General features: G+C 36.6%; 1 protein-coding gene across 1 annotated transcript; it reads right to left on the bottom strand.

The window, feature by feature from the left end:
• Positions 1-288: 288 nt before the first annotated feature.
• On the bottom strand, positions 289-25,511 carry NFU1 (NFU1 iron-sulfur cluster scaffold). Its single transcript, XM_068981125.1, has 8 exons — positions 25,448-25,511; positions 23,304-23,404; positions 18,808-18,943; positions 14,972-15,038; positions 13,021-13,135; positions 10,538-10,598; positions 5,738-5,912; positions 289-413 (listed from the first exon to the last, which is right to left on the bottom strand). Exons 1-8 carry the CDS (start codon positions 25,507-25,509, stop codon positions 369-371), a joined length of 762 nt encoding a protein of 253 aa, XP_068837226.1. The 5' UTR covers positions 25,510-25,511; the 3' UTR covers positions 289-368.
• Positions 25,512-26,442: the final 931 nt, after the last annotated feature.

Here is a 26,442-nt window from a genome sequence, read left to right as displayed (position 1 = left end):
AAAGTGAAACCATTTTAAAATATCTTAAGATTCTCCCTATTTACTTCTGTATGTAAAGAGCAAATAAATCAGATTGGGGGTAGGGAATGTATTTTAAACTGCTTCACACATTATGCAAAGAAGGAACCATGAGAAATGAAGAACAAAAATAAAAATATCCCTGGATAAAATCCACGTGTACAGAAGATGATTCAGGATGTTATAAATAACTCATATGAGGTAAAGCAAACATGCAATATTTATATATCATTCTCTGAAGAAAGGACATATTTTATTAATCCTCAAGTTGCTTAGCAGATTAATAATAAAAGCTTAGTACATATTATCAATAAGTCCAACTGCAGGGCCCACAGAAAACTCAAATGAGTTTAAGGGGAGTTTGCTTCTTTTTCATCTGATTCATCATCCATAACCTAAAAGAAACAAACAAAAAAAAGAGAATACAGAATTAAGGAGCAGAAATTGCTATTTTCATGATTTTAATATTACTTGCTTACCTAAAATGCTCTGCAACAATGCATACCAATACAGTAAGAATACATCTATTAACAGTCCCAAAGCACAAGGTTTACATCAAAATCTGATATTCTAGCAACATAAAAGCAAACTGAATATTCGGTTCAGTTCAGTTGCTCAGTCGTGTCCAACTCTTTCCAACCCCATGAACCGCAATATGCCACGCCTCCTTGTCCATCACCAACTGCCGGAATCTACCCAAACCCATGTCCATTGAGTCGGTGATGCCATCCAACCATTTCATCCTCTGTTGTCCCCTTCTCCTGCCCTCAATCTTTCCTACTATCAGGATCTTTTTAAATGAGTCAGCTCTTCGCATCAGGTGGCCAAAGTACTGGAGTTTCAGCTTCAACATCAGTCCTTCCAATGAACATCTAGGACTGGTCTCCTTTAGGATGGACTGGTTGGATCTCCTTGCAGTCCAAGGGACTCTCAAGAGTCTTCTCCAACACCACAGTTCTAAAGCATCAATTCTTTGGCACTCAGCTTTCTTCACAGTCCAACTCTCACATCCACACATGACCACTGGAAAACCAATGCCTTGACTAGACGAGCCTTTGTTGACAAAGTAGTGCCTCTGCTTTTGAATATGCTATCTAGGTGGGTCATAACTTTTCTTCCAAGGAGTAAGCGTCTTTTAATTTCATGGCTGCAATCACCATCTGCAGGGATTTTGGAGCCCCCCAAAATAAAGTCAGGCACTGTTTCCACGGTTTCCCCATCTATGTGCCATGAAGTGACAGGACTGGGTGCCATGATTTTAGTCTTCTGAATGTTGAGCTTTAAGCTGACTTTTTCACTCTCCACTTTCACTTTCATCAAGAGGCTCTTTAGTTCTTCTTCACTTTTCGCCATAAGGGTGGTGTCATGTGCATATCTGAGGTTATTGACATTTCTTCTGGCAATCTTGATTCCAGCTTGTCCTTCCTCCAGCCCAGCGTTCCTCATGATGTACTCTGCATAGAAGTTAAATAAGCAGGGTGACAATATACAGCCTTGACACACTCCTTTTCCTATTTGGAACCAGTCTGTTGTTCCATGTCCAGTTCTAACTGTTGCTTCCTGACCTGCATACAGGTTTCTCAAGAGGCAGGTCAGGTGGTCTGGTATTCCCATCTCTTTCAGAATTTTCCACAGTTTATTGTGATCCACACAGTCAAAGGCTTTGGCATAGTCAATAAAGCAGAAATAGATGTTTTTCTGGAATTCTCTTGCTTTTTCCATGATCCAGCGGATGTTGGCAATTTGATCTCTGGTTCCTCTGCCTTTTCTAAAACCAGCTTGAACATCTGGAAGTTCACGGTTCACGTATTGTTGAAGCCTGGCTTGGAGAATTTTGAGCATTACTTTACTAGCATGTGAGATGAGTGCAATTGTGCGGTAGTTTGAGCATTTTTTGGCATCGCCTTTCTTTGGGATTGGAATGAAAACTGACCTTTTCCAGTCCTGTGGCCACTGCTGAGTTTTCCAAATTTGCTGGCATATTGAGTATAGCACTTTCACGGCACCATCTTTCAGGATTTGAAATAGCTCAACTGGAATTCCATCACCTCCACTAGCTTTGTTTGTAGTGATGCTTCCTAAAGCCCACTTGACTTCACATTCCAGGATGTCTGGCTCTAGGTGAGTGTGAGTGATCACACCATTGTGATTATCTTGGTCGTGAAGATCTTTTTTGTACAGTTCTTCTGTGTATTCCTGCCACCTCTTCTTAATATCTTCTGCTTCTGTTAGGTCCATACCATTTCTGTCCTTTTTGAGCTCATCTTTGCATGAAATGTTCCCTTGGTATCTCTAATTTTCTTGAAGAGATCACTAGTCTTCCCATTCTATTGTTTTCTTCTATTTCTTTGCACTGATCACTGAGGAAGACTTTCTTACCTCTCCTTGCTATTCTTTGGAACTCTGCATTCAAATGGGTATATCTTTACTTTTCTCCTTTGCTTTTCACTTCTCTTCTCACAGCTATTTGTAAGGCCTCCTGAGACAGCCATTTTGCTTTTTTGCATTTCTTTTTCTTGGGGATGGTCTTGATTCTTGTCTCCTGTACAATGTCAGGAACCTCTGTCCATAGTTGATCAGGCACTCTGTCTATCAGATCTAGTCCCTTAAATCTATTTCTCACTTCCACTGTATAGTCATAAGGAATTTGATTTAGGTCATACCTGAATGGTCTAGTGGTTTTTCCTACTTTCTTCAATTTAAGTCTGAATTTGGAGTTCATGATCTGAGCCACAGTCAGCTCCCAGTTTTATTTTTGCTGACTGTTAGAGCTTCTCCATCTTTGGCTGCAAAGAATATAATCTATCTGATTTCAGTGTTGACCATCTGTTGATGTCCATGTAAAGAGTCTTCTCTTGTGTTGTTGGAAAAGGGCGTTTGCTATGACCTCTGCATTCTCTTGGCAAAACTCTATTAGCCTTTGCCCTGCTTCATTCTGTACTCCAAGGCCAAACTTGCCTGCTACTCCAGGTATTCCTTGACTTCCTACTTTTGCATTCCAGTCCCCTAAATGAAAAGGACATCGTTTTTTGGGTGTTAGTTCTAAAAGGTCTTGTAGGTCTTCATAAAACCATTCAACTTCAGCTTCTTCAGTGTTACTGGTCAGGGCATAGACTTGGATTGCCATGATATTGAATGGTTTGCCTTGTAAACAAACAGAAATCATTCTGTCATTTTTGACATTACATCCAAGTACTATATTTCAGACTCTTTTGTTGACTATGATGGCTACTCCATTTCTTCTAAGGGATTCCCGCCCACAGTAGTAGATATGGTCATCTAAGTTAAATTCACCCATTCCAGTCCATTTTAGTTTGCTGATTCCTAGAATGTTTATATTCACTCTTGCCATCTCCTGTTTGACCAATTCCAATTTGCCTGGATTCATGGACCTAACATTCCAGGTTCCTTGCAATATTGTTCTTTATAGCATCAGACCTTGCTTCTATCACCAGTCCCATCCACAACTGGGTCTTGTTTTTGCTTTAACTCCATCCCTTCATTCTTTCTGGAGTTATTTCTCCACTGATCTCCAGTAGCATACTGGGCAGCAAGTTAATTAAAACATTAGTCTCTGTTCCTTGCTCCAAAGGAGGTTTCCAAAAGCAGAGTCTCAGGTGGACATAGAGGACTATCATGATGAACTGGTATTTCCTAGCTCTATGACTAATATACAGAATTGACTATTTTTGTTTTTATTTCAAAAGCATCTTATTTCCTCAAGCATAGTCCTAGGAAATATACCAAACTGTTATTGCAAAAATATGTATTAGAAAAATGAATCCCTAAAAAAGGTAAAGAAACTATACCTTTATAGTTGCTAGAAAATATACTAGCAATTAATTACGTTGGTCTTACTCAGATAAAAGTTCATTTTATACCTTAGAAATATACGAAGATTTTCATTTCAAGTAAGTTACTAATGAATATTCGAAGGAAAAAATGAAAGGATTAGCATCTTTTCATGAGTTAATATATTACTCAGATAATAAAAACCAACTCCTCTGGAAAAGAAAAGGGTTATATAAACCTAAGACTATTTTTTCTCTTAACCACACCTACTATAATTAAAACCAACTCAGGTTTATAATCCTACTGCCAATTCATCACCCAACCCTGGACAAGTGAATAAAAACCTTCCTTTGTCAATCTAGCAAAGTGTTAACTATTTTTTTAAAAGGGATACAGAGGATAATGGGGCCAAAATTATTTTTTTTTTAATCTAGATGAATCTGGTTCTGATCTGAGACAATCAATTCCCTCATAGTTTCTTTCGGGCTGAATAAAAAATTGATATTTACTTTCAAGGAACTGATATTTTTATACCCAATCTCAGCAACATCCAATCAAAAAAATTTTGTCAATCAACTTCTATTTTAGGGAAAATATTCCTAAATTTGGAATAATGTTTCTAAATATTTAATGAAAACTATGTAAACAACATGTACAACACACAAGGCTAAGTGTTACAGAAGAACACAGAGACCTAGGTACGATTATAACTCTCTCAAGGAACTTATCCATTATCAGAAAGCTGAAACAGACACACAGAAGCTCTGCACCAAAGAAGAGCTTAACTCCAACTGAAGAACTAATATGAACTTCAAAGAGGAGATGGCATGTGTTGTACCACGGGACAGGTTTAAGCACTGCCCAGAAAAGAGTGAGTCTCACAGGAGCTGAGAGATGATGCCCTCTCCTTAAAGGCACAGAATTACCTGAAGCGTTTTTTCAAATTTTTACTTTTCATATACTCTTTCCTTCCTTGATAATCGCTCTCCAGAAGCCCTTGCCTCTTGGTTGAGAATTACTGGAGGGAAGGTCACTATTACTGCTGAGAAAAATACTGGTACTATATTCCTTAGATATCTTTGGGCAGGATAAAAATGTCAACATCAGGCTATAAATAAAGCTCTAAAACTCTATCTATAACTGTACCTTGTCCAACAAAGTATGATTCTTTGAAGGGCTTCTTGCCTGCATGTTTAAGAACAAGAAGTATTTAAATGTGAAATAGTGGAGGGGCTCCCCTCGTGGTACAGTGGATGAGAATCCACCTGCCAGTGCAGGAGACACAGGTTCAATCCCTGGTCTGCGAGGATCCCACATGCCGTGAAGCAACTAAATCTGTGCGCCACAACTACTGAGCCTGTGCTCTGGAGCCTACGAGCTGCAACTACTGCAGCTTGCATGCCCAAGAGCCCATGCTTTGCGACAAGAGAAGCCACCGCAATGAGAAGCCTGTGCACCAAAATGAAGAGTAGCCCTTGCTCATTTCAACTAGAGAAAGCCTGCACACAGCAACAAAGACTCAGTGCAACCAAATATTAATCAATCAATTAAAAAGAAATGAAGTAGTAGAGCTCTTCCACTAAAGACTTGTAAAAGTCACCTATAAAATTCCATGATGTTTCCCTTTCATAATTTTTCTACAGCCAGAACAGCAATATGCCCTCTATTTCCCAAGTACAAAATGAAAGTGACTTATTTAATATTAACAAACTGTAGTGTTAGAAAATAAATGAGGTAATATTTGGAAAACTGCTGAGCACATAGCAGGGAATTATTAACACTAAAGGTAATTCTCAAAGAAGGAGCCTGATAATAATGGTAACACAATGATATAGCAGTTGAAGAAAATGTCAGGTCATGAATTTCTTTTCTTTCCAAAAAATTCATTTTAATATTAAATCTAAACTGCCATACAATATTGGCATACCTGTTCTACGCCTTCTACTTCTGGAATATAAAACTGCAGCATGTTCTGAATTCCATTTTTCAGAGTAATGATTGAACTGGGGCAGCTGGTACAAGAACCTTGGAGTTTCAGCTGTACGATGCCATCTTCAAAGCCTTTATAGATTACATCTCCTCCATCTTCCTGCACAGTTGGCCTGTAGACACAGAATATTTGCTATATATTTAAAATAAAATAAGTTTTTATTGAAAAAACTTAATACAACATAGAGCTTAGATTTTATTAATAAATTCACAAAGTTAGAGCCACTTTTAAAAACAAGAATAACAACAGTTAGTAGCTAGTCTCATTTGTAACTTTCAGATAAAATGCCAATACATTCATACAAGAACTTTATCTGCTTATTGCATTTTAATCTTGTTCATCATTTACGATTTCAAATTTCCTAATAATTATACTGATTACCTAAGATATACTCATTCACTTCTTTTAAGTAATTGGAGGGAGACCGACATGTGCTGGCTTTTTTTTTTCCAGTTAAAACTTTTCATTGAAATATAAATAATTCAAAAAAATGCATAAATCACATATGATCAGTTCAGTGTATTTTAACAAACTGAACATATATATGTTCTAGACCAAGAAACAGAACACTGGAGCCCCAGAAGTCCACCCTATTCTTCCTTTTTACCACTCCTCCCAACCAAAGGGAGCCATTATCCCAACTGCTATCACCACTGACAAATTCTGCCTGCTGTTTAACTTTATAAACATAAATTCCATTTAAAAAGCACAAAGTATTAACTTTTTTAATCTGGCTTCTTTTTCTCTTTGCAAGATTCATCCACATTGTGGCATATAGTAATAGTTAATTCAATCTCACTGCTGCAGAGTATTCTGTTAAGTGAATATGCCAGAATTTATCCATTCTTTTTTTAATATCAATTTTTTACTTATTTATCTCTTTGGCTGTTCTGGATCTTAGCTGTAGCATGTAGGATCTAGTTCCCTGACCAGGGATTGAACCTGGGCCCCCTGCATTGTAAGTATGGAGCTTAGCCACTGGACCACCAGAGGACTCATTCTATTGCTGATGGACATCTGGGTTAATACCAGCTTTGGGCTTTTACAAATAGCACAGCTATGGAGATTCTTGCAAATGTCCTATGGCATACTGCTGCTGCTGCTAAGTTGTTTCAGTCGTGTCCGACTCAGTGCGACCCCAGAGACGGCAGCCCGCCAGGCTCCCCCATCCCTGGGATTCTCCAGGCAAGAACACTGGAGTGGGTTGCCATTTCCTTCTCCAGTGCATGAAAGTGAAAAGTGAAAGTGAAGTCACTCAGTCGTGTCCAACTCCTAGTGACCCCATGGACTGCAGCCTATCAGGCTTCTCCGTCCATGGGATTTGCCAGGCAAGAGTACTAGAGCGGGTTGCCATTGCCTTCTCCATACACCATACTAATAAACTACAACTGAGAATGTACCCAAGAGTGAAACTGCTCATCAAGAATATGTTTATGTCCAGATTTAGTAGCTACTGCCAAACAGTTTCCCAAAGTTATTTAAACTTATATTCCCACCAGCAGTACACGAGAGTTCCTGTTGCCCCACAAACTTGCCAACAATTGGTGTTGTCCGTTTTAATTATTATTAATCATTCCAGTGGATCTGCAGTGATATTTCATTACAGTTTTAATCTGAATATCTATAATGAGGTTGAGTACTTTTTCATGTTTACTGTCATTTATTTGGTTATTTTCTTTCTCATGAATTGCTACTCCAGCGCTTTTGTGAAGAGACTGCTCCAGTCTCTATTTGATTGTCTTTTTCTTAACATTATGTAAGAGATTTTAAATATATTCTGACATACATATTATAAATGTCTTCTAATCTGTGCTTTGCTTCTTCATGGTAAGTGGTATCTTTTGATGAAGAGGTCTTATTTTTATTATAGGCTACTTTATATGTCTTTCTCTTAAGTTTTCTTATGTCTTGTAAAAAAAAATTTTGCCTATCCAAAGGTCAGGCAAATATTCTTTTAAATTTCCTTTGTGATTTCTTTGTCGACCATTAGCGTTTTTGAAGAGCACTGTTTAGTTTCCAAATATATATAGATTGCATGGATACCTTTTGGTAATTGACACCTAGCTTAATCTAACTATAGAAAATAATATTTTCAATGATTTCAATCCAGAAAATTTGTTCAAGGTTGCTTTATGATTTAGACTATAGTCCCGTTTAGTAAATCTTCCATGTACACTTGGAAGGACTTTGTTCTTGTTGGGTTAATGTTTCATGTGTGTCAATTTAGTCAGGTTTGTTAAGCATGTGTATAAAATTCTCGTATCTTTACTCATCACTGTGTTTGCTTTACTTGTTACTGAGAGAGATGTGCTGGGTCTTCCACCGTAATTGTGGATTATCTATTTCTCATTTTAGTTCTTTCAAATATTCTTCATCTATTCTGAAGCTTTTATTAGATGCATATGTTTAAAATTAGTGTATATTCCTCACAGAAATTACCCTTTTATTATTATGAAAGATTTCTCTTTATTGCTAGTAATGTCTTTAGCTATAAAGTATATTTTGTCTGACATCTGTACAACTATACTAGTTTTCTCTTATCCGTTCTTTGCATGCTATGTATTTCTCCATCCTTCTACTTTCAACCTTTCTTTGTCCTTATAGTTAAGGTATGTATCTCTTATAGGCAGTATATATAGCTTTTTTTCAACAGGCAATCTGACAATTTTATTTCTTGTTAATTAACCTATATACATTAAAATATAATTCCTAATATATTTGGGTTTATACAACCGTCTTATTTTTTATCATTTTGCATTATTTTCAATTAAACAAGTATTACTTTATTATTATTCTACTTTATCCCTCTATTGAATTTTGGTTATGTGGTCTTTACTATTGATTGTTTATAAGATACCTATTTCTTAATTTCTTTTTTTTTTTTTAATTTCTTAATTTCTTAGACTCTAATATAGATTAGTGCAGACTTCCCAGGTGGCTCAGTGGTAAAAAAATTCGCCTGCCAACGCAGAAGATGCGAGTTTGATCCTGGGTTGAGATGATCCACTGGAGAAGGAAATGGCAACTCAATTCAGTATTCTTTGCCAGGGAAATCCCATGGATAGAGGAGCCTGGTGGACTACAGTCCACAGGGTCTCAAAGAGTCGGACGCAACTGGGCACACATAGCACAGCAAAATAAATTATACTTTTATTAATTCCCAGATAATGCCAAGAATGAAGAACACTTACTCTTCTACTTAGCATCTTAAACATTTTTGTCACGTATTTAAATTCTACATATATTAAAAACTCTACAGGGTATTGTGAGACTTTTTTTGTCACATATTCTATGTCTATCTTTTTTTTTTGGGGGGCTGTATTTTCCATTCTCTTTTCTGTGCTTTAGCTGGGTATTTTCTACTGCTCTATTAAAACATTCCAGTACATTAATCTTCTCTCCAACAGTATCCAATGTGACATTCAACTAACCTAATGAGTTCTTAAGTTTAGCTAGTGTATATTTTAGTTTCAGAATTACTTTTTCTTATAGATTCCAGTCTTCTGATGAAATTCATCTGACTTTCTGTTTTCTCCAACGTTTTATTCACAATCATTTTAAAGATCATGTCTGATAACTCTCACATCTAGGTTATCAATGGATTTGTTTTATTTTCTGTTGGTTCAGTTTCCAGATTCTATGCCTAGTAATTTTGGGGGCAATAAATGATGGACAACATACATGAAGAAGTAAAGTGACTTGAGATTATATTATACTAGAAAGGGTTCACACTATGTTGTGGCAGCAGCTTAACCCTCTGTGGAACAAAGTTCATTCAATACTGACCTATAGTTTCATAAGGCTTGGTCTACCTCTGGCTTCTCTCTTTCAAGGGTATAGTCCTCTAGAGAACCCAACTAAGAGCCTGGATGTTCTTTGAGGCCCCACCCTCCTTGACAGATCCTAAACTCCAACTTTTATCACTCCCAGCACCATAAAACTGCCAAAATTCTGCTCATGTTTTCAACTGTCTTTTGTTTTACTTCTTAGTCTCTTTCCTTCCACAGCTAAAAACAAGTAAGTGCCTTGTGGGGAGAAGCTCTGAGTGCTAAGGCTTAAATTTTTCTTTCCTCTGGGGTCTTGCTCCTTAAAGTCAAAGCTTCATTCTCCAAATTCTCAACAAATTTGCTGAAAGTTAACACAGTTTCTCTGTTTCTCAACGGCTGCTCTTTGCCCACCTTCTCATATTCTAACCTCACACCAAGAATGAGTAAATACCCCAAGAGAAGCTTCAGTGTGCTTTCCCTCTCTACAGAATCTTATTTGCTTTGGCAGCTATATCATACTGTCCAACAACAAACTTTTTGTGTATTTTACCTAGATTTTTTTGGAACTCTCAGCAGGACCATTGGTTTACTATAAGCAAAAGTGGGGAGGCAGCCTGAAAAGAGGTACTCCTTCTCTCCTCACAGTTCTCCCAAACACTGTTAAGTCATTTTCTTCTTTCTAAGAAATTTGGCATTATAATAATATCAAATCCAAACAGTGACTATGAAAGATAAATTACATAAATTACTGACTATATTTAGACAGAGTGTTATAAATTTTGAAGGGAACTTTCCTGGTGGCTCAGATGGTAAAGAAACTGCAGACTTTAAAATTCAATTTCTATGGTTACCTATTTTGTTTACATTAACTTATACTTGTTTTGGAACTCTACTACAACCTCAGAGATAACCAAAAATTTATTGCTACACTGTAGTATATCTGATCTCAGGTAGAAAGACGAACACATACCGTATTCTAGTATCTAACAATTCCTTAATCATTGCCACAACTTCATCATCATCTTCAGATCCTAGAAACAATTACAAATAAAACACATCAACAAAAGAAATTTTATACCCATGCAAGTACAAATATTAAAATAAAGTGATTTTAACTTAATGTCTCATTAAAAAAATAAAAGCATAGAACATGTAACTTGGTATAGTGAAATAAGTGATATGGAGGAAATGGAAGGATCATTCATTTGATTCTCTGAAGAAAAACTAAGGTGCACTGATCAACATTTGGTGATAACTGTGAATATACTGAAATAACGTGATCTACTAATGATGTTAGGGTTTTAATTTTTTGGCCAATATATTTGTAAACTTTTATCCTTCTCAAGGATTGAAAAGGGGCAAAGAAAAGACAGTGCTTGGATCCTGATGAAAACTTTGAGACAAAAAGGCACTTTTAAAGTTTTTTTTAACTGCTTTTAAGTTAAATTTTTAACCCCTCAATTTAGTGGTTTTCATGATGACAATCATACTAAGTACAGATATAAGCCTTATGGAAATTCTAAAATGTTCTACAAATCTGAACAAAAACCTGTTTTTTTCATTTTGTTTCATTTTTTTCTTTTTTAAAAAATTATTTATTTAATTTTTTAGTTTTAGCTACACTGGGTTTTCATTGCTGCACGTGGGCTTTCTCTGGTTGCAGGGAGCAGGCGCTACTATCCAGTTGTGCTGTACGAGTTTCTCATTGCCATGGCTTCTCTTGTTTTGGAGCACGGCCTTTAGCGTGCACGGGCTCAGTAGCTGTGGTGCAGGGGCTTAGCTGCTCTAAGACATGTGGAATCTTCCCAGTCCAGTGATCAAACCCACATCTCCTGCACTGGCAGGCAGATTCTTAACCACTGGACCACCAGGAAAGTCCATTTTTGTTTTCCTTTTTACTTTGTAAGATTATATACAGATCTTCACATATGTCTATTTTTTATGGGTTTTACATTTATTTGGGAAAAAATCTCTTTATCATTGGGAAAACTAAAAATGCAGCTAATTCAAACTACATTATGACAAACACTAGGATTCTGGCAACAATATAAATACCAACATATTAATATTAAATTATATCAACTTTGATTTTTTAAATAAAATAAACAGAATATAATTAAGTTAAGATTCTCTTACATCAGCAAACCTAAGTTCCTTTTGCCGTCATCACTTCTACAGGCAACCACTATCATCAGTTTAGTATATATCCTCCTTCTAGTACATGTTTACATTTACATGTCTATATTCACATTCACTGTTACATATCTTGCTTTTTTCTATTTAATATAGACCTAAAAGGTTTTTCCGTATCAGCATATAAAGATGTGGCTCAATTTTCAAAATAAGTCCATAGTAATTTTTGTATGAATTTGTCTTCTTTTGGCTAGTTTTTAAATCATTTGTTTCCAGTTTGCTGCTATTTCTAACAATCCTGCTACTTATGTGTGTAAAGTATTCATCAATGTACTTTTAAAAATATATCTATGAGGTAAATTTCCAGTGCTGGGTCAACAGCCTTGTGTATTTTTACATCTTGGCAGAGGTAGTCAAAGGCTCTCAAAATGAGTTTTACATATATATCTTATCAAGAACACATGTAACTATTCCATGTATTATTTAAAATTTGCATAAATGGTATATTTGTAAAAATCTGTAAATAAACACTTCAGTCTCCTTTTACCACTTAATATTTTTTATATCTTTTCACATCGGTATCTCCTAATCAAGCTCACTCCTTTTAACTGCTAATATAGTTTTTAAATATTTCAATGAACACGTTGAAATATGTTTGAAATATGTTGAAATATGCTTCCACGTGTTGTCTTATGTACATTTATCAGACTCATTTAGAGTATATATCTAGAAGTTAAACTGTATCATTTAAAGGTGATTACACAAAGGTTTGTGTCTGTGTGTAGACATATGTGCACACATGCATGCTTAAGTCACTCAGTCGTGTCCGACTCTTTGCAGCTCCATGGACTGCAACCCCCCAGGCTCCTCTGTCCATGGGATTCTCCAGGCAAGAAAACTGGGATAGTTATTATCTTTAATAGTGTGTTAAGAAATAATTCTAAATTGAGGCTGAAAATTAACTTCTGTTAAATCTGAGAGAAGGGCAAACTGTTGAGCATTATATTATTTTGAAAACAATATATATATTATAACATACTATACTATAGTATTATAAATATTATAACAAATAATAGTAGTTTGAAATTTTTATAGTTGAAATTTTTAGTTTTTTATAATATATTCCATGTAAACACACGTTTTATAAAATGATAGGTAAAACTAGTATACATGAGGTTTTATCCCCTCTGGAATTGGTTCCAGAGTTCAATTAAGTATAATGACAAAAATCTGTTTCCCATGCTTTCAGAAATCAAGACAAATGTGAAGAAACCAGAACAATTTTTTTAAAAAGCTAAATATTAATTCCCAACACATTACCTGCTTCTCCTGAAGGTGTTTCCTCAGTAACTAAAGGTAAGCCAGATGCAAAGAAATCCATAATTGTAGCATAGATATCTGGTTTCAGTAAATTCCAGTCTAATTCTTCATTCTCCTGTAAATATTTGAAGGAAAACATTACATTTTCATCCAAGAGCAAAGAGAAATATAAAACAATAATTTGACTCTTTTAGGACTCTTTCCCTATTTGTATTCTATGCCATGCAATAGCACTCATTTCTAGAAAATATGTCAGTTACTATTGAGGAGCTGGCTTATAATGACTTTTAGAAGATACAATCTTAGAACATATCCCATTCAATCATTCATCAAACCTGTATTAAGTGTGGTGTGTGTATATGCTCCATAGAGGGGATATCAAAATGACTAAATGATACTCTTTCATAAGGTAAAAAGAGTTGGATCGTATGTTTTGAGTGGATAATAAACAGACTTCCCATTCTTTTAATAAAATAGGATATAACTGCTTGATGAACTATACAGGATATCCTATGACTATTTAAAAAATTCAACCTATGTATATTACTTAAGAGCATTGAAGACATAACTGTTGATCCCAAACTATAACATGTCTCATTTATGGCTATTGTGCTAGAGGGCTTGTGAACTGTCAACAAGACTGGTATCCTTCAGAAATAATCCATAGCCTTCCCTGGTGTGCAGTGGATGAAATCTGCCTGCCAGTGCAGGGGACATTGGTTTGACCCTGGTCCAGGAAGATTCCATATGCCTTGCAGCAACTAAACCCATGAGCCACAAACTACTGAGCCTGTGCTCTAGAGTCCACGAGCTGTAACTACTGAACTCATGTACTGCAACTACTGAAGCCCACACACCACAAGGAAGAGTGGCCGCCACTCGCTGCAACTAGAGAAAGCCCACACAAGCCAACGAAGACCCAGAACAGTAAAAAATAAAACTAAGTAAATCAATAAGAGTAATCCTTCCAAACTGCTTAAGAGGAGTTCACTGAATACTTTTGATTTTGATGCAAAACTGGACAAGAGATTAAGTTCAGCACATATATATCAATTATAGATTTAAAAGAATATGCAGTTTAAATTTGAGTAATTCATTTCTCATTAATCTAGTACACTTGAAAGTCTTTTGTAGCAAATATGATCTCTGATATTGGATGGATATAGCATATTTAGCTTGATTTTTTGACATTAAGAGATTATCCAACTGTTGCAGAAGTACACAACCCACTGCTCTCATCTGTGAAGCTCTAAAGCGTCATTGTGGGATGGCAGGCTGACACAAAAATATGTCAGGTGCCATTTAATAAATGCTCACTGTGAAAGAGGGCAAATATTCAATCATTCTGTTGGTCATATATATATATATTTGATATATATATTAATACATATATATTTGATCATTTATTTGCTTCTCTTTGTACTCTATCAACGTAAGCTAAGAATTAGTAAAAACAATACTTGGAAGCCTAAATTTTAGTCCTGCCAAGGTGGCGGCTCAGACGGTAAAGCATCTGCCTGCAATGCGGGAGACCCAGGCTCAATTCCTGGGTCGGGAAGATCCCCTGGAGAAGGAAATGGCAATCCACTCTAGCACTCTTGCCTGGAAAATCCCATGGATGGAGGAGCCTGACAGGCTACAGTCCATGGGGTCGCAAAGAGTCAGACACGACTGAGCAACTTCACTTTCACTTTCTTTCAAGGTTGAGTCTTGGACACTGCATTTAACTCTCTGAAGCTTGTTTTTCTTTCTTGAAAAATAAGGAATCTGGAAGTTAATTTCAACTTGAGAATTCTATTAAATAATTATCTTGAGAAATATGAGAAGTAAACGAGATTTTTAATAACAGTATATATAAAACAAATTAAGCATGGATATTCTGGACAGCACCACTGGACTCAGAAAAAACCCAAAGTATATCACATCTTGTTTTATATAATTCTATGCTTACCTTTGTGACAGTGATGAAATCTGGTCCAAAAAAGACACTTTTTACTCCCTCAATCCTAAATAACTGCCTGTGAAAAAATAAAAATTGAGAGATAATAACTTAGTCGTGTCTGATACCTTTGCAACCCCATGGACTGCAGCCCGCCAGGTTCCTCTGTCCATGGGATTTCCCAGGCAAGCATACTGGAGTGGCTTGTTGTTTCCTTCTCCAAGGGCTCTTCCCAACCCAAAAATGTAACCCACTCTCCCGCACTGCAGGTGGATTCTTTACCACTGAGCCACTGGGGAAGCCCTGGGGAATGACAAAACAGATTGGGAATAAGCACACAGTGCATCAGATCTTCCCCAGTGTCTCAGCAGCAAAGAATTCACTTGCAATGCAGAAGACGCAGGAGATGTGGGAAAATTCCCTGGAGGAGAAAATGGCACTCCAATGGCACTCCAATATTCTTGCTTGGGAAATCCCATGAGGCTGCAAAGAGTCAGGCATGACTGAGCAACTGAGCACACACATGGGTCATATAGAGACTGCTTGGAGTAAAGAGTTCAGAAGTTCTGTCCCTAAAAGAAAGAAAAAGCTGAAACAGGAGTTTCAAGCATTATTATACATGCTTTGTCATTTAGGTTGTTTTCCTTGGGACAATTTCAACGCATCAATGTCCAAAACAAAATATGATACCTAAAACTAAACATACTCTCCCAAAGGTAGTCTAACTTGTTCTGAATACAGAAACTATTACTTCTCTTATGCTGAACACCAGGACTCTTTGACTGACTTTTTAAAGCATATTTCTAATGTAATTGAGAGGTCAGATTCTTCTATCCCATAACTGTGCTAGGCATTTAAAAAATTTAAGCACATAGCTTAATATTTATTCTTGCTAGATTTTATCTTATTTGCTTTAACCTATCATTCCAACCTAATAAAACTTTTAAAAATGTCTCTGAATTTTATCATCCAACAGATAAGCAAATCCTATCATCTGAAAAACTGATAATTATATCTTATTAATGTTGCTGGTTTTAAAAATGTCCTGAATAAACAGGCCACTACAGAGATTCAGAGCCCTTTCACATGTTCTTAGAGGTACGCCTACCCTCTGCTTGTATTTCTTCATCTTCTCTACAAAGATAGGAAAAAACAAGTCAAATGCCTCCCTAAAGTCAGACATATTACTGTTTACTCATTCATTCAACTAATATTTGAATACAGAGTAACAGACACCGTTCTAAGCATTAGGGACACAATGACCAGTAGGACAGACTGGTTTCCGTCCTCATGTTTACAGCAAAAATATTCTCTGTTAAACAAAAATAAGATTGAAGATAACGAGTTCTGTAAACCCAAGAAATGGGTGACTTCTAAAAGATTAATTTGAAAAGGGTTTTGGCCAATTGAACATCTGACAGAAATCATCTCCAACCAATTTATAACTGAATCAATTTGGGCTTTTTTATTTTTACATTTTTAAAAATACTAAATATGTGAGCTCATATTTGATGTACACATTTCAAACTATTGGGCTTTCCTAATAGCTCAGCTGGTAAAGAATCACCTGCAATGCAGGAGACCCTGGTTCTATTCCTGGGGCAGGAAGATTCCCTGCAGAAGCCAACGGCTACCCACTCCAGTATTCTGGCCTGGAGAATTCTCTGTTATCAGTTGGATACACATTCTTCCATACCTTTTTCGTCAGTGCATTTTTGTGTTTTGTTTTCATACACATAACAACGCATAATGTATTCACTGTTTTGCAACTTGCTTTCTTCACTAACAGTGTGTCTTAGATGTCACTCTATAACAGTAAGTATGGTTCCTCCTCATCCTTTTCAATATCTGTGGGCTATGGATGGACAAAGTTCATCTAACTATCCATACTGATAGATATTTAGATTGTTTCCAACTTACTACCATTATCAACAAGGCTACAATGAACACCACTGCACACACCGTATGTATATATGTGGTGATTCTTTCAGGCAGTGTTTTTCAAACCCACCAGTAAGTTGTAAAATCAATTATGTAGTAACCAGGATTTTATTCACTAAAATAAAACAGAACAGAATAATATAAAAAGCACAAGAAAGGAAATATAACCAAGTTTCATACCTTATAAAGGCAAAAACTGCCCCATCAAACACTTGTTTCATATATATATACACACACACACACATACACATGTATGTGATTCATATGTATACACATACATATACACAGATATAGGCATATCTTTGTATGTATTTGTGTGTCTGTGTATAGTGCATCATAATAAAAAATATTTCTTACTGTGGCTTGTATTAAAAAGCACAAAAAACAAATGCTCTAAGATATCTTCTAAGAAGTGGCACGTTTAGGTCAAAGGAAATTTGCACGTTGATTAACTAGAAACTTTAAAAACCATTCCTGAGATAAGCTTATTTCTGGCTCCCCTAAATGAGACACATAAAATGGCTGTGTGTATACAGAAACAGTTATTTAAGTTTATTTTCTCAATATCCTTGGCAATCAGTATCAGACTCAGGTTACCAAAAATTTCAATTGATGTGACTGATTTTAACATATTTTAAATGATTTCTCTAGCTATCAGTTTAAAAGGGGTTTTATAATTTTATCCTTTGTGGCTTATCATCTGACATACATTTAATATGTCTTTATCTAGTGAATTTAAAAACTGTCACCACCGAATGTAAATTGGTTCAGCCAGTACAGGAAACAGCAAGGCAGTTCCTTAAAGAACTAAAAATAGAGCTGCCATATGATTCAACAATCCCACTGCTGGATATATATCCAGAAAAAAATGAAAACTCTAATTCCAAAAGATACATGCACGCCAGGATTCACAGCAGCACTATTTACAATAGTCAAGACATAGAAACAACCCAAGTGGCCATCAGCAGATAACTGGCTTAAGAAGATGTGGTACAATGAAATATTACTAGATGATAAAAAAGAACGAAATGATGCCATTTACAGCAATACGGATGGACCTAGAGAATATTATACTTAGTGAAGCAAGTCAGAGGAAGACAAATACTGTATGATATCACTTAAATGTGGAACCTCAAAAATAATACAAATGAATCTATACACAAAACAGAAGCAGATTCAAAGACATAGAAAACAAACTTATGGTTATCAACGGGGAAAGGAAGGGAGCAACAGATTAGAAGGATGGGATTAATGATAAAGACTACTACACATAAAATAGATAAGCAACACATATATACTACGTAGCACAGGGAATTACATTCAGTATCTTTTAATAATCTATAATAGAATATAATCCAAAAAGAAAAATGAAAAAATCACTTTGCTATCCACCTGAAACTAACACAATATTGTACATCAACCATACTTCAATAAAAATGAATAAAAACTGTCACCACTCAATAGTTTATTGAAAATTCATGCCACATCTAATAATTATCATCATTTAGAATTCTGAGAGGAATATTTTAGAAACTACTCCATTTCGAAGCATCTAGAAATTCAGCTATCCTTGAGAATAAAATGATCACATTTTTATGTTTTTTTAAAAACAGCGTTTTAAAGATTTAGAATGGATATCTGCCACATTACCATTTTGATAGATTTTTTTTAAGTAAAAATATAAATTCTATTTAGTCACGCTACAGATCTCTTAAGTATATCAATTTGCAAGAGAAGAGTTTCTTAATATCAAATCTTGTTTTTCTTTATTGTTTACCTGAAAATAAAACAACCTTTATACTGAAGAGATGCAACGCACATGAAAGTGCAATAGCTAAGGCTGCCTTAACTCCATAAGTCAGTTACTTATGTTTCTCAGTTCAAGCAAATAAAAAATAATATTATACCTAGCCAGAGGGGAGCGAAACGCTGTAGCTGGGGTGGGAAAATCCATGGTCCTTGTCTCAAGAACTGGTTTTCCTGGAATAAACTTTAAACTGTTGGGATTTGGGGTATCTTGTGTTTGAATAAACATGTATCGCACTAAAAGAGAAACAAGAAAAAGGAATGTTATTCTAGGAAAAAATATTAGTTAACAAGCTTATGGACTATGAAGTATTCATTTTCAGAGAACCATAACATATAAGAGAAACTAGAAAACAAAAAAAATAAAGCTTTCTTGCCCAAGCTTACAAAAGAATTGTTAAAGATAAGAAACAAATTTATCAAAACATTTAGGATAATTACATTGAATTTTATATTAATATTGATTATTTGTATAGTTTTGTTACTCAACAGACTCTAGCAAAATCGTATACCTAAGTAAGAAGGCATATCATAATTCAGCAGTCTTTGATGTATTCTCTTTGGTAACTCAATACCAAATTGGCTATAATTACAAATCATCATCACTTCCCAAAGAACTAACATTTTTAAAAAACAAACAAATTTATCATAGTATTTATTTTATGCTTACTCATTACATGTCAGAGACAGGGTTGAGTGCTTTAAATATATTTAAGCCTTTAACAATCCTATAAAGAAGGTATTATTGTTCCTACTTAACAAAAGAAGAAACTGAGACTTAGAAATTACTTGTTAAGTTCAGTCACTCAGTCGTGTCTGACTCTTTGCGACCCCATGAATCGCACCACACCAGGCCTCCCTGTTCATCACCAACTCCCAGAGTTCACTCAGATTCACGTTCATTGAGTCAGTGATGCCATTCAGCCATCTCATCCTCTGTCGTCCCCTTGTCCTCCTGCCCTCAATCCCTCCCAGCATCAGAGTCTTTTCCAATGAGTCAACTCTTCGCATGAGGTGGCCAAAGTACTGGAGTTTCAGCTTCAGCATCATTCCCTCCAAAGAAATCCCAGGGCTGATCTCCTTCAGAATGGACTGGTTGGAACTCCTTGCAGTCCAAGGGACTCTCAAGAGTCTTCTCCAACACCACAGTTCAAAAGCATCAATTCTTCGGCATTCAGCCTTCTTCACAGGCCAACTCTCACATCCATACATGACCATAGGAAAAACCATAGCCTTGACTAGACGGACCTTTATAGTGACATTATAAATCATCATATAAGTGAGACTCCATGTGAATTACTTTTCAGGATATTTTAAAATTATCTTCAGAAATTCTTCTGTTTCTTCTCAGGCCATGATTAGATTGAAAATAACAGAATCCTGAATTTCCTACCTTGCTATTATGATAACAGCCTGCAGGACAAAAAGATAATACTGAGGTCTTAATAGTTTACAACTATTAAACAGGTTCTGGTTATTTATGATGAAAATAAACTTTCTTACTTAAAAAAAAAAAAATACCCAGTTCTCCCCTTAGAGCAGTACATGGAAACAGGTTAATTTATTGAGTAATTATCATGTGTTGCATATGGTGCTAAGCACTTTATGTGAATTATATCATTTAATCCTTACATCCTGCCAAGGAAGCACTGTTTTTATCCTAATTTATAAATGACTAAACTAAACCTCAAAGTCACTCACCTAGTTAAGTGACAGAGCCTCAATTCAAGCCTGGCCAATTCTGTAGCACTTGTTTAACCACTGTGCATAGTGCCACTTCATACTTATTAGGGCCAAGCATAAAAGAAAAATATATTTAAGATCAGTCTTTCTATCCTGTCATAATCCTCACATCACCTATCTTAAGAAAGATTAGAAAATGATAAAATTTGGCAAAACATATGTTTGGTATAAAAATACTTCTTTTAACTATTACAAAAGAACATTCTAATTTGACAGCTGAGATTCTTTCTGCACCTCTCCAGACAATTCCAGATAACTGATGATGAGTCATTTCCTTGGTAAAGTAGAACAAAACTCCCATACATTTTGCTTAAGTCACTGTCTTGTAAAGATATTGGTTGGTGACTTGGGTGACCAGGCAAATCCTATAAAGGAGAAAAATTTTAAATGATAACCTCAACATTGAAGTACTGGGTTGGCCTGAAAGTTCCTTTAGTTTTAAAATAAAAAAATTTAAAGCTGTTAACAGTTTTTGCCTGGTCATCAAAGAAACATGTGGTCTTGTGTTATCCTGATGGAAGATTATGCATTTTCTGTTGACTAATTCCAGACACTTTTCCTTGACTGCTGCTTTCAGTTGGTCTAATTAGGAGAAGTACTTGTTGGAATTGTTTGGTCTTCCAGAAGGAGCTCATAATAGACAACTCCCTTCCATTCCACCTTTGGATAGTGACCGCCCTTTGGTGTGTTGGTGGTGGTTTATTTAGCTTACCACACAATCTCTTCTGTTCCACATTATTGAATGGTACCCACTTTTCATCGCCTGACCAGTTTGTTTTAAAAATGGAACATTTGCATTATGTTTAAGTAGAGAATTGCATGCCAAAATACAGTCAAGAAGGGCTTTTTTTGCTTAACTTATGTAGAACCCAAATATCAAAGTGAGTAACATAACCAACCTGGTGCAAATGATTTTCAATTCTTGATTTGGATATATTGAGTGTGTCAGCTATCTCCAACATGGTATAAAACTGACTGTTCTCAATTAATGTCTCTATTTGACTGCTACCAACTTCAACTGGTCTATCTGATCATGGAGCATCATCCAGTGAGAAATCTCCAGTGTGAAACTTTGCAAACCACTTGGACATATTTGGTCAATCATACTACCTTTTCCATACACAACGTAAATCTTTTTTTGCATTTCAGCTGCATTTTAACCTTTCTTGAAATAATAAAGTATAATATGCTGAAAATGTTCCTTTTTTCCCTCCATCTTCGATATTACAGTAACTATAAAAAGTTCTTCAAATTCGATAAGCTTTTTAAAAAATGCATGCTGATATGGCAGCTGTAGAATACAATCTAACAAAATTGTTTTGAATGAAGTTAAAAAGAACTAAGCGCTGTTAAAGCCATCTTATGGAAAGAAAACAAACATACATTTTGGCCAACCTAATACTTGATTTAAAATATTTATACTTCCAAGCAATAAATTCCTCTGACAAGGGAACAATTTTTCAGACGGAACATTATAGAAAAAGCTGCTGCCACTTCCTGTAAATACACAGAAAATAAGGTTCTTTTAACCCTGTTTCTGACCAATCATTCCTGGGGCCTTTCTTAACAATTTATTGGTAGCCAAAATCTCTGCACATATTAGGCACTGCCAATATTCAAAGAATTAAATCTGGCTTTATTCTGCTTACTCCATTTGTGTGTAAACCTATACATGCAGAAAGAAAAACTTTAGACACACTTGAAGAACTATAAATGTAAAAAATATTTTAAAAGAATATAATGTAAATATCTCTGAAGTAGACAACATGACCTTATATGATATTACTACATAAATTTTAACAATGAACAAAGGTACTTCAAAAAGAGCAATCTGACTAGGCGTTAACAAAATCACTCCAGTTACAGTCTAAATTAGACTTAATTAGGTATTTTAAAAATGACTCTCAGCTCCATCATCCAGAAAGATCCCCTGAAAGTGTCATAAGGGTTACAAGAGAGAAAGACTGCTGTAAAATCTTTCCTATTGTGCTTGGTATAATAGGTAACAGATAAAAAGGTAGACATAATCTCCCCCCAAAATACAGATTCATGGTTCCTGACATCAACATCAAAGACTAAAATAAGCAGGTTTCCAATTTGAAAGCCTAGATGACTACATAATTCAGTTCCACAAAATTCAAGTATAATTAAAGTAGCTTAAGGTGAATTACTATTTATGCCCAAATTGCTCTGTGATTCAGAGTCAAGGAAGGCAATCCTATTTTTGCCCCAGGATACAAGGGAGGTAAGGTCTCCACCCTGATCCAATTCATGCCATAAGACAGAGTTGGCCACCCTCCAGAGAATGGCCATAAGCAGTTCAAGACAGCAGTGGAAATGGAGATGGGCCAAGAGCTGACTCCAAACTCTTACAGCAAGACAGCAGTGGAAATAGAGATGAGCCAAGAGCTGAATCCAAACTCTTACAGCTCCAAAAGCACATCTAGATAGGCATTCACTCACAGACAGACAGACACACATACCCTTGCCCCAAGGTTCCCTAACCACATGACAGTGGTCACATTGCAAAAATGTTCAAATCCTATCTTCATACCCATTTGTAGCTTCTGTTTATATCTCCATTTCAGAAATTACTTATTGAGCAACTCTTATGTTCCAGAACATGTGTTACACAACATGCTAAGATTTCACAGATTTACTGGACACCACACTCAGGATTCTTGAAATTTAATGCCAAATGATATGTGTAAGCAAATAATTAAGTGTGATTTATGATAGAAAAAATGTTATATTCTTTTCATAACCATCTGAATAAAAAATTTACAAATTCTTATTGTTTATGAATTACAAATTTTCATTCCAGCAGTTTGCTCTAAAAGAGATGAAATTTTACCTGTGTTACATAACGTTGCAGGGAGTGGGAAAAGCGGTCTTTGGACAAACTGATGCAGAAGCTGTTTCTTAACTGTATATGGATTCGTAACATGACAGAATCTATATTTAAAAACAAAAATGACATTTTAGGAGATAAGCTCAAGTTTCTACTTCTCATTTTATATATAAAAAAACCATAATGAAAATAATAACCAAGATGAATTTTCATTTTCCATCAACATTATTTCCACTACCTTAGACAAGCAGTATCTGCAAACAATTTAAAAACAAGAGCTCAAGGGGAAATGTACAGCCTTGAAAACTGAGTGTACAGAGAATATTGTAATATTTGGTATAAAGAAACAGAAACACATCTATATTAGTGATTTAAAATCTGGAGTTCCTGACTATTAGCTATGCATGAAGGAGGCAAAGCCACAAACTTTTTCCTTTTGCAGATACAAAAACAACTAGGTAATAGAGTCACGTGGTTCAAAATTCAAAGGGAATAAAAGTAAATACAGTGAAAAGTCTCCCTTCTTTTCGGTCTCTACCATGTTTCCCTGGAAAGAGATAACCTCTGCTATTTGTTTTGAAGGAAATTTCAAATGCCTCCAAAAGTCTAACAGAATGTAGAAGTCCACAGCCTATGTGCTAAAGAAGTCCACAGCCTATGTGCTTTTTGAATGGAAACATATTGACCCTGTTTTGTATTTCACCCTGAATATAATCAGAATGGAGTAACCAGAGTTACAAAATTTCCCAAGTGTTGACTGGTTATTCTTTTCATGAATATGACAACTTAAAAACAAAAGGAAAAGGGAAAAACAAATAGTTACTGGAAAAGGAAACAGAGAGACATTAGTTGTCAAAATTTTAGAAATCTGATGTAATTACTTTAAAATCCAGTTTACTTTAAATATTAATACACCCATCCATTTCAATTTTTATTTCACTGAGGAATTTTAAGCATATTTATGATCATTTTTTGTTTTTTACATTTCTGATTCTTTTCACCTGCAAAAAGGAGGAGCTGTCTTCATTTCTGTTCCTAGCCACTAGCCTGATGACTTACCTCGGTTCCTCATTTCTTAGATGAAGTTAATATCCACAGCTACCCCATAAAGATTAAGGCAAAGATGGATCCAGATAATCGATGTAAAGTGATTAAAACAGTGCTAGGCCATGTAGTAAAATTGTTTATTAAATGGAATTCAGGTTTGAGGTGAAGACATTTTTACCTATAGCACACTCCCTAAATCTTGGATACCTTGGACTATGGAAGGGTATCGAGGACAGAAAAGGCAGAAAGGACAAACAATCTGACAAGAAATGAGTTTAGAGTAATAAAATAGTAAAAGTGAGTTAAATTATTCCAGGAATAAGAGGGGGAGACAAGAGGTGACTAACAAAAAATCCTTCTGCAAAGCTAATTTTTTAGGAAATGCATTTCAACTTTAAGAGCATCATTAGCACTAAAATCCCCAACACTGAGGAGGTCAACCTTTGTTAGGCCCTTTGCTCCTTTTGTTCCATTCGAGAAATCAGGGTACAACAGCTACTTAAGCCCTCGGTGCCTTTCGTCTAATCAATTTTGACAGATGTCAAAGACAGTGCAAACAGAAAGAGGAAAGACAGGGAAACTAAGAGGGTTTAGTCGGTAGGAGTGGGCTGGGGAAATCCAGGGCTCTGGATGCACATGAGTTCCATCACTGGGATGCTGTGAGACCTCAGATAAGTCACGTTCCCTTTCCGGGCTTCACTGAGAAAATGATGACATTTTGTCTGACGTTCTGATTTTGTGTTTAAAAGGCAGAGGAAATGCACGTGCTAGAGGAGCTGGAGGAGCCACGATTTAAAAAGAGCTCCTCGGTGGGGTCCCTACAGTCCGCCTCTGCGAGTCTCCCCACCGCAGGGATTCAGGCCTCGGGTCTCGGAGCCTGGGACCAGGAATGGCACGGCTCGCCAGAACCTGGAACACAGCTGCGTCACCGAGAGTTCCCCACCTCTAGATTCAAGTCTAACTCGGCGATGGGAGTGAACCTAAAAGCAAGGTCAGGGGCATTTCTCCCCACTCGGTTTAAGAGGGGACGGACGGGACGACCACCGCTCAGATGGCTAAGCCCAGCGGCACCCCTATGCAGTTCCGGGATCACCACCTACCGCCTCCGCAGCCCCGCTGCAGCGGCAGCAACTCCCCAGCCCAGGCGGGCCGCCGCCGCCATCTTAGTCCTAGTGCGCAGGCGTAGGACAGGACGTTCGCCCACCCCCCCGCCTCCCCCTCCTACGAAGAGGTGCCGAAGCCCGGCGCAGGCGTGAGCGCAGGCGCAGATCAGTTGAGATCCGGCAAGGCACCGGGAATAGCGCACCCTACTGGCCGCTCGCGGCGCTGCTGCGGACTGGCCCGGAGGGCTTCAGTTGAGCTCAGTTCAGTTGCTCAGTCGTGTCCCACTGTTTGCGACCCCATGAATCGCAGCACGCCAGGCCTCCCTGTCCATCACCAACTCCCAGAGTTCACTCAGATTCACGTCCATCGAGTCAGTGATGCCATCTCATCCTCTGTCGTCCCCTTCTCCTCCTGCCCCCAATCCCTCCCAGCATCAGAGTCTTTTCCAATGAGTCAACTCTTCACATGAGGTGGCCAAAGTACTAGAGTTTCAGCTTTAGCATCATTCCTTCCAAAGAAATCCCAGGGCTGATCTCCTTCAGAATGGACTGGTTGGATCTCCTGGCAGTCCAAGGGACTCTCAAGAGTCTTCTCCAACACCACAGTTCAAAAGCATCAATTCTTTGGCGCTCAGCCTTCTTCACAGTCCAACTCTCACATCCATACATGACTGCTGGAAAAACCATAGCCTTGACTAGATGGACCTTAGTCGGCAAAGTAATGTCTCTGTTTTTGAATATGCTATCTAGGTTGGTCATAACTTTTCTCCCAAGGAGTCAGTGTCTTTTAATTTCATGACTGCAGTCACCATCTGCAGTGATTTTGGAGCCCCCCAAAACAAAGTCTGACACTGTTTTCACTGTTTCCCCATCTATTTCCCATGAAGGGATGGGACCAGATGCCATGATCTTCATTTTCTGAATGTTGAGCTTTAAGCTAACTTTTTCACTCTCCTCTTTCACTTTCATCAAGAGGCTTTTTAGTTCCTCTT

The sequence above is a fragment of the Capricornis sumatraensis genome, chromosome 1 (genome assembly GCF_032405125.1).
Source record: "Capricornis sumatraensis isolate serow.1 chromosome 1, serow.2, whole genome shotgun sequence".
NCBI lineage: Eukaryota > Metazoa > Chordata > Mammalia > Artiodactyla > Bovidae > Capricornis > Capricornis sumatraensis.
The sequence above is the reverse complement of the archived record's forward strand: the minus strand, read 5'-3'. Positions and strand labels throughout refer to the sequence as shown.